This window comes from Melozone crissalis, unplaced genomic scaffold (assembly GCF_028551555.1).
Source record: "Melozone crissalis strain CALT ecotype California unplaced genomic scaffold, PUWL_Pcris_2 ptg000013l_1, whole genome shotgun sequence".
In the NCBI taxonomy this organism is placed as follows: Eukaryota; Metazoa; Chordata; class Aves; order Passeriformes; family Passerellidae; genus Melozone; species Melozone crissalis.
In genome coordinates, this window is record NW_026535791.1 from 36,432,092 (window position 1) to 36,447,418 (window position 15,327).

A 15,327-nucleotide genomic window follows, 5' to 3' on the forward strand; every position below is an offset into this window, starting at 1 on the left:
TTTGCTGTTACTGAAACATCAGCTCAACTAAACTGTTATTCAGGAAGAAGATAAAAATTGAGACATCCGTAACATTCTTCCTATCAGCAAGGAAACAGATGATGGCAAGCAAGGCATCAAGTGAAACTAAAACTGGTTCAAACCATCCAAATTCCTTATATACAATATTAACTTTGGGAGGTACAGTTTCTTAATATTCTTACAGATTGTTGGCATGCACTGCAGAATTAAAATGTATCTCAAGGCCTTTACACTGAAGTATATCTAAAATGTTACCCAAAGAAAAAAAGTTGTCTGATTCGGTAATGGAATAATTTTTCTCTTTGTGCAGTACAGGACAAAAGACATATGTCATCTAACTGCCTTATTTCCTTAAGCCTAAACCTATATTCATGACACAGGTTGTTAAGGAAGACTTAAAGGAAAGCCAAGCAATGTCTTTATGCATTTTCACAGGGAATTTTTATCCTCACTAGGTTATATATCTGTGACTTGACAAAGTCTGTCTGTCATTCAGTTTTTATACAGATGTGGAATGCTATAACACTTACTTAAAGAAACACAGCTGCTCATTTAAATGTCATAAAAGCTGTTATGTGGAAGTAGGCTTAATCCTATTTCTCCTTATAGATTTTATTTTCCTGTAATCCAGGACTTTTGCTTATCTATAATGTACCATCATTATGAACTAAAAGCCATTTTCTTTATATGTGCAGATTGCAAGGGAGGAAGTAGATTTTTCTTCTTCACTTATTTTTAAATAAATATTGAACAGCCTGTGTCAAGAATTTAGAGGAAAACCCTCACTCTTAAACTAAGTTGGAAGAATTTCTTCTTCATGGGTCTCCCAAGCAAGCTGTGTGCTTGGTGACCTCTTCTCTTTTTCTTCCCTTCCCTCTCTGCCAACTTCTCTCTAATATCCAACTCTTTCCTTCCCTCTAGGCAGCCACTAAGGACAAGGCTGTTTTCTAAAATTTAGTTTTAAGAGAGGGGAACCAGTGTGTGAACCAGTGTTGTGAGGCAGTGAGATAGGAAATCCCCATTTAATGGAACTGCGATGTCTGGGAGAAAAGGAATGTCCTGTGGAGCAAGGCTGCTGGTGAGGGGAGAAGCTTTGGTTCTTCAGCTTTGCCAAAGTGTCATTGGGCCTTTTCATGTGTTCACTGGCCACAGTGGATATATGTTATAGCAACCATAACCACACAAGTAATCTCACCTGGGAAATACAGATTAGAAACTTCCACAGGGAAGTTATCTGTATTCCACATGCCATAAAATGAGGCCCATCAGGTGCCCCCAAAAAGAGCTGCTACCTGATAATTTAATCATGCTGATTTGCAGAGAAGTTGATTTTCACCCCATCTGACTTTCAGTCTGGATTATTTTTTTTAAGTGTTCTCATTGATGATGAACTGAGCCTCAAATGGGATGGGACTTTGACAGTGGGGAATCTGAAACAGGGACTTGGGAGCCATGGTTTTAGGACAGGTTTCTGAGTTTCTTGGGATGTGGCAAAGCTAATCTGAAGAGTTCTGTGAAAATGTTCAGAGAATTAAATTATAAAAGTATCTTAGGAATAGGGCTAAAAAAAATAAAGTTATAGCAATCTTCTGATTTAGTGTTAAAATGTATTCCTTGGCTAATGTTTATCCCCCATCACACATTCATATTATCTGCCTGGTAGGTTCAGCACCTTTATGGTCTCTGAGCTTGCCTACACAACAAGGGTTGTGCCTGGTAGGACAGGCTGTCATGATATGACCGATGTGTTCCTTGAAATTGGTTCCCTGCTGGGGACACCCTGGGGTGGGGTTCATCTCCCCCAGGCACACTCACCTCCTCCAGGGACATCAGGAGCTGCCTGAGTCACGGGGAGGATTATGGCTGAATCTGCCCTTGAAAGGCGCACCCAGGGCTTTGACCACTCCCCCCAAATATGCACCCATGGGGGTGGCAGGACCTGACCCAGCAGCTCAGTGGAGGGAGGGGTTTGTCCCTTTCAGGGTAGCAAATGCCGATCACTCACTGTGGGGAACTCTGTGCATAGAGAGGTGCTGAGCTTGAAGACACTGGTGGGTGCTAAATTTGCAATTTTTAGTTTGCTGACCTTACTAAGGAGATGGTTTTGGAGGGCCATTTTGGAGTTAGGGTTTGGCATTCCCATATAATGAAATTATCCTTCAGCTGCTTATGTGAAAGATCAAAATGAGCTGACAGCTGTCACCTATTTATCATTAACATCACCGTATTTGTTATTTCCTTTAATCCTGATATCTCACCTTTCAGGTTTTTTTACTTTTCAAGAAAATTTTTGTCTTTGAAAAAGCTTGAAAATGCAAAGTCAAAGACACCGAACCAGAAAATAATGTTTCAATATGTACTTTAAAAATACTGCAATTTTTAATGCATCATGTTGTTCACAATTTTTTAATTCCTGGTGGTCTTAGCAAATAAAAAATGAACAACTTTTTTTTTTTCAAGAGCTGTATGGAATAAGGGGCAGATGCAGGATAAACACTGAAGAAAATATAGATGTTTCATTGTACTCTGTACAATAACAATAATAATGTTAAATTTTGTAATGTACTGGAAAAGGCAGGGGAAAAAAAGGAAGTTTCATTATTGAATAGTAAAGCACCTAAATAGTGTTTATTTACTAGAGATCATGAAGGTTCTGTCTTTATAATGTTTTTTAATTCACCCACTGCTTCTAGTTTGGTATGCTTTAACATTGGATAATAGAACAGAGATGTAGTTAAAGGCATGAAAATATAGAAGTCAGAATTTTTGTGCATTCCTTGCTATATTTTGAAATTATTAAAATAAGAGCATGTTTTCAATTCATGTAATTTTCAAAAGAAATAGGGCTGGGCTTATTATTGTTACGACCACAATCAGCATAGAAAAAGTCCAACATTTTGCTAACATTGAGTAGTGCTAACAGCACAGAAGATTCATTTGATCTTATATAATGTTTTCATGGTTAATAAGATTTTCATATGACATTTTTGCATGATTATAAGTGCTGGAATTTCATTGCAGTAGGCATTAACTCCTGTGATTGAAGTTAAGGGAGATTTCTTTTTTTTTTTTTTTAATAGCTAATCAAGAGTTTAACTGCCTCTGGGGCATTTTAAGAAAATGTTATACTGTACTTAACGAACATTATACTACAAATAAGAGTGATATTCCTGTAATTAAAACAGTCTGGATATTGCTTAATGAATGTTTTTCTTATCTTAATGTGTAGGCAGTAAGGATTCATGTAGTTGCCTTTATTAACTTGTGGAGTTAGTTAAAAAGCTGGTTAAAACAGTAAGTCCATATCAGGTCAATATAAAATGCTTATGTAGGGATTTCATTGCTCTTATAAATCCACTAGTTAAAAAATAAACACAGATGCTTGTTTGTGCCATCCTGAGCCATATTGCAGGGTAGTATTTCTGCCTGTAGACATTCCCAAAGTTAAGTGTTGCCTGGAGCACTGCAGGATTTGTAAGCGTTCTTCTTTATTGTCCGTTTAGGAAATATTTTTAAATTTCCACCAGGCTTGTATTCAAAGCCAGAGAGCAGTTGGTTTTCAATTAGTGTGGCCACAATTGCTGTTGAACTAAAAGCATTGTGTATTCGTTCTTTTTTTCTGTCATATTGCATCAGCTTTGATGTAATTACAACATTTTCTTTTTTTGGATCTAATTGCAGTGCATTGTAGTTTTATAGTTCTGTTCTTCAGCAATTTAATATTTACTAATTGCTTGCTAAATTGTTTTTCACTGCTCAGTTATTTGGTGCAGAAAACATTCTGAGTAAGTTTAATACAAAATAATTCTTTGACTTAGTAATTCCTCCACGTAATAATTCTACAGAATAATACTTGGCTAAACATAAATAATATGTTTACTTTTAATCTTATTCTGAAAATATCATGTAACTTTGTTTTTTTCCACCAGCTGAAATTGAGCATCTTTATATTGTTTTAAAGATATTCACCACCTGGATTGCATCCATATACATCTAAGTCTCAATTTTGCATAAGTCTCTGTGCAAAAACATGAAAAAAGCAGGTTGACCCATGTATAGCCTAAGAACACATGGAAATGGAACAGTTTCATAATTCAAAATTAATCCCCAGTCCTGGAAGCACTTAAGGACATGGTTAACTGTAGGTGTTTGACTAATCTTTTTGATTTCTCTGGGCTGGGCACATGCTCAAGTGGGTTTACAGGAGCAGTTTCAAAATGCAGGGAAGACTGCAATATTGTTTTCTTTTTCTTATATGGTAAAAATGTCTGTGCTTTATATAGTATTATAATTTACCTATGTTTCTAAGTGCAGGAATCATCAAAATGTTTGTGGTTTGACTAAGTGTAGACTGACGTAAATTGCAAATTGAGATAAAATATGGTCTACCAGTGAAAAATTCCTAGAAGTGTGAAGGGACCTTCAGTTTTTAAAATATCCTCACCACAACCAAAACTATGACGACAACAGTTTGTAATAAAAAAATCAGAAATTCTGGAAGACCCAAAGTGGATGACAAATGCCTTCTTTCTCCTAACTTCTTCAGCACTAGTATATTGACACTCCATTCATTTCCTTCTGCTAAAAATTGTCAGTCACAACTTTGGTGTAATTTTATTTCAACTCAGATATAATTCAGAAGTGGTTTTAAGGACTGTAGTGTTTTCCTTTTCTCTCACACCATGCAGACATAGATATCTAACCTACACAGGCTCTGGTGAATATAGTGACTCTCTGTGATGGATGGCAAGATCATTTTAACAGGCAGGAATGGCACTTTATTGATTCTGACTTTATCAAGTGCCTGTTTCTTACTTTGTGTATAACTCATTAGCAGCCTGCTCCTAAACTGCTCAGGAGTCTTTGGATGAGTCTGGGACTCGGACTTTAATCACAGTAATTAGCGTGGAATTTTTGAATCCTGCTCTGGATCTTGACCTTGCAGCATTTAGCCAATGCGCGCACAGCTGGGCCGGCGGCCGGGGCTGCAGGAGCTCAGTGCTGGGGATGCTCCCGGTGTCCTGGTGTGGGAACCGACGCTGAGGGAACGGAGTGGGGGAGAAAAGAGGGGGAAACACCTTCAGCAAGAAAAGAAATTGTGCCCAAACATCGTTACCAATTTTGGTGCATGTGCACTGAGATGGGTGGGTGCAAAGTCAGTGTGTGAAAGGGCTGGGGCAGATTTAGGAGCAAGGGAAGCAAGTACCTAATGGTAAGATGGAAAGGAGAACTGGAAGAACCAAGAGTGGTTTTGCAGTGACATAAAGAATCCCTTCAAAGTTCAGCTTTTCTGCAGGGGCCACCAGGATCGGTCTGACTGTATAAAAGGGCAACCATTGCAGATTTATGGGTTTTATGTATTCACTTCCTAAGACAGATTTTGGTGTGGGATGTTCCAGGACAGCTTTTTGGTTATATGTGGTCCTCCCCCTGAACTGGAAGATTCTTAACCTCCAAAGGCATGTTTTTTCCTTTGTGCCATACAGCTCTGATAACACTTGGTGCATATTTGTCTGTACACAAAACCCAAACCCAAGTAAATCAAAGCAAATCATGCATCAACATCACATATCTAAAAGCAATATCTTCTTACTTCTCAATGCATACCTTAAAAAAGGCAAATTTATGTATATATTTTTCTAAATCTCTCAATATTGGTATTGGATCTTCATCTTTATTGTGGGATGTTTTTGTTATTTAAAATGTGTTGCAAATTCCTATTGCAGCTGCAAGTTGCAATTCTGTTTAAAAAATGTAATGCAAGAGTTTCACTTAAAAAAACACAGCTAGACAAAATTTTGCAATATCTATTTACAGTGTTTAGATTTTAAAAAGGCAACTTAGAAACTGAATTAATTAGGTAAATTAAAACACTTAAAATTTTCTTAAAAACTGTCCATACTTGGCGTTTATTTCTATATCTTTATATTTAGGAAGACAGAGAAATTAACTGTTATCCTAACTGCATGTTCCTTAATGGCAAAGTGAATATGCTACAGACAGACAGAGTGCTTTTCCATTGCCCTGCAGGGCTGTGGGTCTGCTTAAGCAGCAGAAAGCATCCCAAGAAGCCAGATACTTTGTCAATGGTAAAAGCAAAGTGAGGTACAGCTTGGCTCGAGAATACTTTATGGGCATGACAAGTGATTCAGGGTTATCCACACCGTAAGGAAGGGAGCAAAGCCTCAACTGTATGTCACATATGCTAAAGCTCCCCAAGACAGGACACCAATTAACCTTGGATGATAGCAAACACACACACACAGGCTGCCCGAGAGGAGCAGCCTGTTGCCATTAGTAGGAAGCAGCAGCCCTTGTCACCCTGAGCCATTATTTAAATCTCTTTTAAAATTCACTTCTTAAGTCAAAGAACCGTAGCACTCTCCTCTTCCTCACAAACAGGCTATTTTTGCTGCCCTGAAAACAGGACACGTTAGTAAGATGAGAAGCCAGTGGTCCTTTTATTTTTATCCTCGCTGTCTAATTTGGCCATTTTGAATTGAGAAGAAAAAAATGCCTGATCTTCAGTCAAAGCAATTTAAGGCATGATGGAGCTCAGAGTGAACCAAAACAACAGGGTCAAATGTAGTTGAAAGAACATGGTGGGGTAAATAAAAGGTCTTTTTTTTTTTTTTTTTTTTTTTTTTTTTTTTTTTTTTACTTTTATTGCTGGTGGGAGGAGAAAGTTTGGTTAACTATTTAACCTATGATAGCCTTTTATCATTTTATGGCTTAGGGGTCCATGATTTTAAGCTTTTGCCAGTAAGTTCCTGGTTTATATTCATCTTTTCTTGTATTAATCTTTTCTCTGGAGCCCAGTTATATGACTTACATTGATTTACTGGAGATAGGGAAAATTTTTAAATAGCAGACAAAGACACATATTTTTCCTAAAATTACTTTCCAGCAGCTTTGGATTTGGTGCTTAGTTTTCATTTCCACTCACACTTCCCTGTGTCATTATTATTTTTTTTTTTTTTTGATCATTGGGGCTCTCCTTCCCCATTTGGTTCAGCTCTCTGTTTTTTGGCTATAATGCAATGTGTCCTGATCAGTTGGAGTGAGTGCTTGTGAAAGGTCACTTGGAAGCCCCCTTTTCATTTCTTCCTGCTACAGTTTTTCCAGCAGGCAAGTGCTCTCAGGAGCAACCCCCTCCAATCTGTCCCTTTTGATATCCAAAGCTGGTTGTTACGGGGGTTAAATTTCTTAATTCGCTGAGTTTTTGTGAGCGCTTCTTCAGCTCACCACTCTCAGTCCCTGCAGCTGGGTGCAGACCGCCTGTCTCCCTTAGGATGCTGAGGAAGTGCTAGGGCTTATTCTTTCACTTTCTTCACTTTTGGGAGGCCAATTTTATACCTTTATGTCTTCCATCAGCTTCAGGGGAATTAATCTTCACCTTACGTCTATGAGACATAGTATCAGCCTTATGGTGGGAAGTTTAAAATCAGACAAAGCCTCTCCTGGTAAAGAAAACTGCTTTGCAAAGAGATCTCAAACCATGAGAGCTGGTGGCTTCTGCCTGCCCTGGAAAGGGCTTAGGTTTGGGGGGGTTTCTTAATTAGTTTTTTGAGGGTCAGGGAAATGACCGTACTGAGTCTGGAACAAAGGAAGAAATCAAAATGTAAAGCTGAGTGTTTGGTATGTTGATAACCTCTCAGTTTTAATTTCAACATAATTGGATCAGGGTTAGCGGCAGTTGTTACGTAAAGTTCCTTCCCTTACATTTTATTCAAAAGTAAATATCATAGCTCTTCACTTTTAACCTAAGTGTTTTTCTTTTTTTTTCCTTTTTTTTTTTTTTCTTTCCCTAAAGAAGAGCTGCTTGCTTTACCCAGATTTATTTCCACTAGGAGAGCACTAAGATTTTGGAGACCTGTATTCTGATGGTAAAGCTTGTGACATGAGCTTTTGTTTTCCATTCGAAGAAATGTTAGCATTTTTTCACATGTTAACTTTTTAACAATTACGAGGAATTTCTTTTCCTTGAAAACTGCTGTCCTTTTCTTTTTTCTCCCCTTTTCTCTCTTCTTGATATTTTTATTTCCCTTTTATATGGAGACTTGTAGATTTTGTCACTTCAAACATTAGCTGTTCCTCCTCTTTTCTTTCACTTTACAATACACACTAGGAGATTTTTTTTTTGCATATTCCTTCCCTTTCTCTGTGAGATATTGTAGTTCACCAAATTTAAAACACTACAGTATTTAGAATCCCTGCAGTGCCATTTTAAGTATTTGGACCTGGAAAATGCCCCAAGTAATAACTACCTGAATTGCTTTTAATTACACAATATAGCTGCATCATTTTACTTCAGATTCTTTTTGATTGATGCTGTAAGGCAATTGTAACCATGGATGATGGGATTAAGTGCCTCTTGAAGTGACTTTAGCTTCTTGTGGGAACAAAGGGAAAGAAGAGAACACTTAGTCCCTTTTTGAGTGAACAGCCTTTTTTCACTTGCTATATAAAGAAATACAATTAACAAACATTATCCCCAGAGGTGAATTGAAATGTACATGCGGACAATAACCGCTCTTGACTGCAATTAGACATATATGATCCGAGGTATTTTGGCCATTCATTAGTGCTAATTGTTTGAGAAACAAGCCCAGAGAACAAATGATTAAAATGTTAGTGCCATAACCAGGATTATTAGCATGTGTGATAAAATGCATGCGCCGCAGCTGTACCAATAAAACTCTCCAGCGAGTCGCTTTGATTTGACAAACACTCAGCGCGGCTGCGAGCCCTCCGTATTTGCACAGGGCCTGCTGATGTTTATAACAAACAACTTGTATCTTCTTTTTTTAATTAGAAAGAATTACTATGCAAATTGTGGGGCTTTGTAATTTCGTAGAAGTTTCCTTTGTTTTGGTGGATTATTTGTGTGCACTGGTGTGCTACTCCCCAGTAAATTCAACACAGGAAAACCATTACATTTTCGCTGGAGTGGGGTTTTTTTGCACATATTGCAGAAATAATTTGTACAATGTTTTCCTGCATTAGCTGGGTCTTTTTCGGGGGGGTTGTGGGTCTTGGATCACTTCTGTCTTTCTTCCACAGCTCCACAGATATCATGGTGTGTAGTTACATGCACAGAGGTCAAAAATACATGTGGAAATTATCCAGATTTTTTAATAGTTTTAGTGAAGTGTCTAAAAATGCTCTTTTCAAGCACTTTGCCTATACTATGCCAAAGACTGTAGAAGGAAAGATTTGGCCTACTGAACAATGAATATTTTTCTATGTGTTTGGCAGATCTTCCAGGGGTGATTTGATTTAGCAAATAAACAGGGAACAGAGGCACAGGTTAAAGTGCTGGAAATCACTTGTGCGAGTACTTTACTTTGTGAGCTATATGTTGTTGGCTCCAGTGTCACTGCACAGGTGTGTGCATTTAAGTATGTGTATGAGCAATTCTGGAATGTGGAAATGCAGTTTACAGCAGGGAAATTTGCATAATTTGGGGTAATTTCACTGTTCGCAGTCACGCTGTATGGCTGCCATTGCAAACTGTAGTGTCTCTTAGTAGTCAAATAGGTTTTCTTTTCTCCTTCCTGAGGATGAACTATTCACTCTTGGGTGGAATGGTTCTCAAAGGACCATGAGAAACTTTAACTTGCCAGCTACTTTTACATATTTGATGAAGACTTTAGTAGAGTGTTATGTTTGCTGAAGAAATTTAGTTTTATTTCCAAGACCCAAGAGCACTCAGCATGCTGCCAGATGCTACGAATGAAAATATGCTGCTGTAAAACAATTTAATGAGCATTACCCAATAGCCTAGTCCTTGTTTTAACTTACAGTGCTTAAAGGAAGAAACATTGTCTTAGCAAATTCACTTGGCTTTTGTCCATGTGTTTAGTTTAAAGCATAGTCAAGCTTAGTTTGAATCATTAAAATACTTGGAGCCAGGAAACATATGTAAGATTTTCCTCCTCTTTATGGCACAGGGTTAACAGTATAATCGAGACTGCAGTGCTGTGTGGGTTTTTTGTCCTAAAAAAGCAACTGCTGGGGATTTTTTCATTCTATCAACATAACAGAAGTCAAGATAATCAAGGGAGTGTTTCCTACCAGAGTTGCTAACTGCTCATATACAGAGCACCACAAGCCTTGCCACTGTTTAAAATAAGTCTATAGACAAATGGATCTATTAATTAATCCATGTGTTTCTCTGCTTTTTTATTGTAGAACATAAAATATGACTTTGCAGGCAAAATGCACAGTGATGATTAAAGAATATATGTCAAAGAATTAGCATTGATGCCATTTACTGCTGTCATACCTAAAGAGAGGTACGATGTTGATTTTGAGAACTCTTATTTTATATGAATATTTCTAGAGCTCTTAGTTTTGAAAGGAGAAGGATTCTGTGTTGGTCCACTGACACCATCTCCTGCTGTATATATTTTTTTCCTGGCCATACTTTTTGAAAAAATTATTTCTTCTTCAACTTGCTAAGATATCTCATAAAACTAATAATTTGACACATTGACAGTGTATTTTTTATAATAATTCATGTCCCGAGAAACCTGTTGTTTGAGCCCATGTGGTTACAAAGTTGTTTAGCTGAGGGAGAGACAGCAATAGTCACGAGGCAGTAGCATTTCCAGCATTAAGCCTATTAATGATGGCTTTTAAACTGATTAAGTCTATCACTTCTGTGGAGTCAGGTGATCTGCTGAGGAAGCTCTATTGCTCCTCCATCTAAACACAAGTTCATAGACCTGGCTGGTGACACCTGACTAAATCTGGTCTGCAGGTAATGGTGCTTTCACCTACACAACACTGCAGGCCATTGTGTGTGGTATGCAGAGCCTTCAGGGGGCTTGCAGCAGTGAGAGGGAAAACGGCTGGTCAAACAGCCCTTGGTTTGATGACAGCCCAGAAGAAATCCTGGGAAACATGTGTGACAGAAGATACATCTCATCTCAGCATGCTCTGAGATTATGGTGTTCGCCATGTCTATCAGGTTTCTGGCAGGTTGGAGGGCTGGTGAGAGGCAGTCATTAAGGGTGCTTCAGGGGCAGCTTGGCTCCAGGCTGGAGTTAACTATTAATGGGCTGAGCTCTTTGGCTCCTTTGTGCCCTTGGGAACCACAAGGCTGAAGCCATCAGAGAAAGAGAATAGAAACTAATCACTTTTGTTCCCTCATATATGTTATGGGAATGACTGCAGACTTCTTTACTGACCTCTGTGTCACACTGAAAAAAGATCCTCCTCTTTCCATTTGAGATAAACCACTCTCCACCCCGTCCTTGCTCTCCCAAAGTGTACTACTGCAGGAAAATGAGATTAAGTGGATTTGTCTAGCAGCCACTTGAGTTGCCACGAGTTCTGTTACCATCCCCACTTCAGCCTGAAGCAGGGAACGTGAAGCAGCTTGTGAAAGAGGCAAAGAGAGTACTTTGGAGGGGCTCAGTGGATTCAGCTGCATGTCTCCAGGTGCTGATAGGACCTCCTACACCTGAGTCTTGAAGCTGTTGCTGTTATTAACAAGGGTAACACTGGCACTTTTAATAGAATAATGTCTATTTAACTGCCAAGCTGTCCCATTTCTTAAACTGAGTTAAGCATTACCAGGCATGCTGCAAAGAAGAGCCCAGCAGTGGTTTTTGTAGGCTCTTAAAATGGATCCACACAGGATATGCAGATGATGGAATCCTTTCCTTTTAAATTTAGTTTACTGAGTTAAAATGTGATAAAAGCTTTTTTCATATTTTTAACCCAACTCTTATATTCAGCTTTAAGGGTGCACACTCTAGGAGAAGAGAGGGTTCTTCAACAGATTCAGCTTAGAAAGGCAAGTATTACAGTGGTCTGTCAGTGACATGCCACACTGGCTCTGATTTAGATTGACTGAACTCATTTCCAGGCATTTGAGAGTGTTAGTCATGTTTGCTTTGAAGAAAACACGCATGTATGTGTAGCCATGTGTCATCCAAGTCTAGCAACTTGGGAAGCATTATTAAGAGGGGCACAGGAAAATGCATGGGTCCCTGACATGATGTGATAATGACATGTTCAGCATGGTGCTAGGAAAGCTTTGCATTATTCAAAGTGCTGAATAATATACATGATAATGCATAATGGTGTTATATGGTAGGATTATTTTGCGGTGTAAGTGCCTTGTGCTTAATACGAAGGTAAATTGTATTATTTTGTCCTCATCTTTGATGTAGCAGAATAGGCCTGGGGGTACAGCATGCAGTGGGGAGGAACAAGAGCAGGCAAGGGGATTTTTTTTGGAAGGCCAAGAAACACAGTGGCACTCTCTATAATTTATTTCTGTGCTCGTAATTATGGAGCAAAGCAAGCTCCCCACAGCACTGAAGAGCAGCCTCCTCTGGCAGTCCCACAGCCTCCAAGTGCAGTAACCCAGCTCCTGCCTGGAGCAGGTTGGCTGGGCCTCACCAGGAATATCAGCATGTGGTGGAGACCACCCCAGAGCTCACACCTACGGGCCACAGGGATGTTATCCTCTCAGGCCGTGTGGCACCAAAGTGTGGTGCACAAAGCATTTACAAATTTAAAAAGACACCACAGCCAAAAACCATGCTGCTGATGCTGCTGGGTTTGTGAACTCTGCCAGTGGAAGTCTGTGCTGTGGACGTGAAGGTCTGAAGAGAGTAGCAAGGTTCCATACTACATGGGGTTTTCATTCTTTTTTCTTCATTTCCCCCTCCGTCCATCTTGCTTATTTAGAATTTGCAAACACATTTGTTGATATAACGCTAAGGTTGCAAAATGAACTTCACAAACCTGTGTTTGTTTTAACCAGCACCCCTGCTTCATTCACAGCATGGCATCCAGCTTCTGGAGGAAACGTAGCAAATAGCAGCTCCTCCCCAAAGCAGTCCTGATCCATTCCCAGCACAGTCTGCATCCTACAGAGGAGTCCAATGACAAGGAAAAAAAACCAGCCACCACCCTTCTGTATTTCATACTTGCTGTAGCACCCAGAATAGGCAGTGTAATTAAAGCTACATGGACAAACCTTAGCCCTGGCAGGTCTTCAATTATGATTAAGTTTTCAACTTCTATTGAACACAGTGGTTTTGGAGTTTTATATTGTAATTAACTGTAATACTGATATGTCCCTAACTTGTCTCTTCCAAAGGGAAAAGATATGTAAGTAGCCCAAACCCAGCCACTATCTAGGTATGAATGTTTTGCTTTTAAAATACAGTCAAGTGTGATTTACAGCATTGCTGCCAATAGTCTAATTTCAACAATATCCTTTACAGGGTGGATTCTCTTCTGCCAGCTGGTGTTCCTAAGCTCAGTTATCGCTTTACATCATCACACAAGTATGTTCCCAGACGGGCTGTGCTCTATGTACCTGCGGATGATGAAAAGAAGATAAGAAAAATCCCATCACTAAATGTAGATTGTGCAGTGTTGGACTGTGAAGATGGTGTGGCTCTGAACAGAAAGGTAATTAAAAATTATCTGTGTGATATAATCAGCACTAAAGAGAACTTGTGGAAAAACATTGCCTTTGCCTTGGGGAAGTGACAACCAGAAAGACAAAGATAACTCTTAAGATATACAGAGTAATGTCACAGTGATAGGCTTTGTGAGGGTGTTGGGAAAATCTGGTTACCCAGAACTCAAAGAGATCCCGTGTGAGTAAGCAGGGAGGGAGTTTTGCAGGAATACAGAACTGGGCATAAGCTGTCATCACAGAGGAGTGGGAGATGTTGTTATTATTGCAACACATTTCTTAGGGAAGAGGAAGAAACAGTGTAAGAAAAGAAGTGGGAAAGGAAGCGTTAGTTCAGAATCACCAGGTGGGCAGTTTGTTATTGAAATAAAAGCATCTTCAGATTGTGAGCAAAACAGCATGAGTCTGTTTGGTGCATGAGCCTTGGCGTGTTTGGAAATATATACTTCCTGAAATTTGGGGGGAAATGCTGTTAAGGATATTTCTCAAGGAACCAGAAGTTCGATCCCAAGTATTATCAGTGTTTGGAATGGGGATGGAGAGCAAAGTGGGAGATGGATGTATATATGTCAAGTACCCATGCCAAGTTTTTGTTAACATTAAACTGTGGGAAAAGAGAGAATGATCTAGCATGCATTCATTTTTGCTTGCAAACAAATTTTTTTTTAAACAAATGGAAGTAACCATTTCAGTATGTTCCACGTCTTAGAACCGTAGAATTATTGGAAAAAACCTTTAAGATCACTGAGTTCAACTTTAAAAATAACTGCCAAGTCAGCCATCTTAAACAATGTATACGAGAAATTGGTGCAAATGTTTCCTAACAAAAGCTATTTCTCAACAGGAATGTAAGTTTGCTGTCACATTATTTTCATATTTGTTGGTTTTCCTAACTGTGTCTCCATGCTTCAGACTACAGCAAGCAGTGTTTAGGGTTTGAGTATAAGTATCTTGTCCAGAAAGTTAGGAAAACAGACTTGAAAATTTTCCCATTTTCCTTTCAAAATGTGGATGAAGTTTTATTATTTTCTTTTTCTTGTGAGTTAATGCTTTCCAGAAGGACTCTCTTGGATAGTGCTTTCTTTAATTTTCCGCTCTTTACAGGTATGTTGGAAAGGAAAAATTTTACGGAGTTTGCATGTACCTGTTTTAATTCTGAAAAGTGAAAGTAGCATTGCTGGATGTTCCTGTGTGCTGCTGAAGATGACTGGAAAGCATTTTTCAGTTGCTAAAATTCAGTGTTGAAAGACTAGAATTATATATCCTGTCACAGTGAATTAGTATTGTTTCATCACCTTTCAGAGGCTTCTGCTGTGTGATACAAGATGTAGTTGTGTATAAAACTGAAGTATTTTTAGGTGCAGCTTAATTATATCAAATAATTTATAGCATAAGCATTTATTTGTAATAAACAATGACAGAAAAACAAAATTTTATGATCAAGGCAACAAAGTTGACAGTAGCAATTTCTCAAGGGTGGTAAAATTCTAGCTCTGTTAAAGTGAAGTTGTGCCACTGGGTATAAGATTTCAAGGAAATTAGGGGGAAAATTGCTAATGAAAACTTGAGATGACAGATCAGGATGATCATGGCACAGGAGGAGAGGCTGAGGGGTTGAGTTTCTTCATCCTGGAGATGAGATGGCTGAGTTGGGTCTTGATGAACACTTTGCTTCCTGAGGGGAGCTGAATGGGTGCAGAGCCAGACCCTTCTCAGAGAAGCTCAGAAATGAAAAAAGGAAAAAACTGGGTACAGGTTGCATGAGGGGAGATGCTGACTGGAGACAAGGGAAAATGTTTTGCCCACACAGGTGGTCAGAGGCTGGAAGAAATTGTCCATTGTTGGTGTATCCTCCC

At 38.9% G+C, this 15,327-nt stretch overlaps 1 protein-coding gene across 1 annotated transcript in view; it reads left to right on the forward strand.

The window, feature by feature from the left end:
- The window catches only part of CLYBL (citramalyl-CoA lyase), a 165,195-nt gene that overhangs the window by 74,399 nt on the left and 75,469 nt on the right, over positions 1-15,327 (forward strand). The window contains exon 2 of the mRNA XM_054271891.1: positions 13,272-13,461. Coding sequence (XP_054127866.1) covers positions 13,272-13,461 — 190 coding nt within the window. The remainder of the gene's footprint in view (positions 1-13,271; positions 13,462-15,327) is intronic.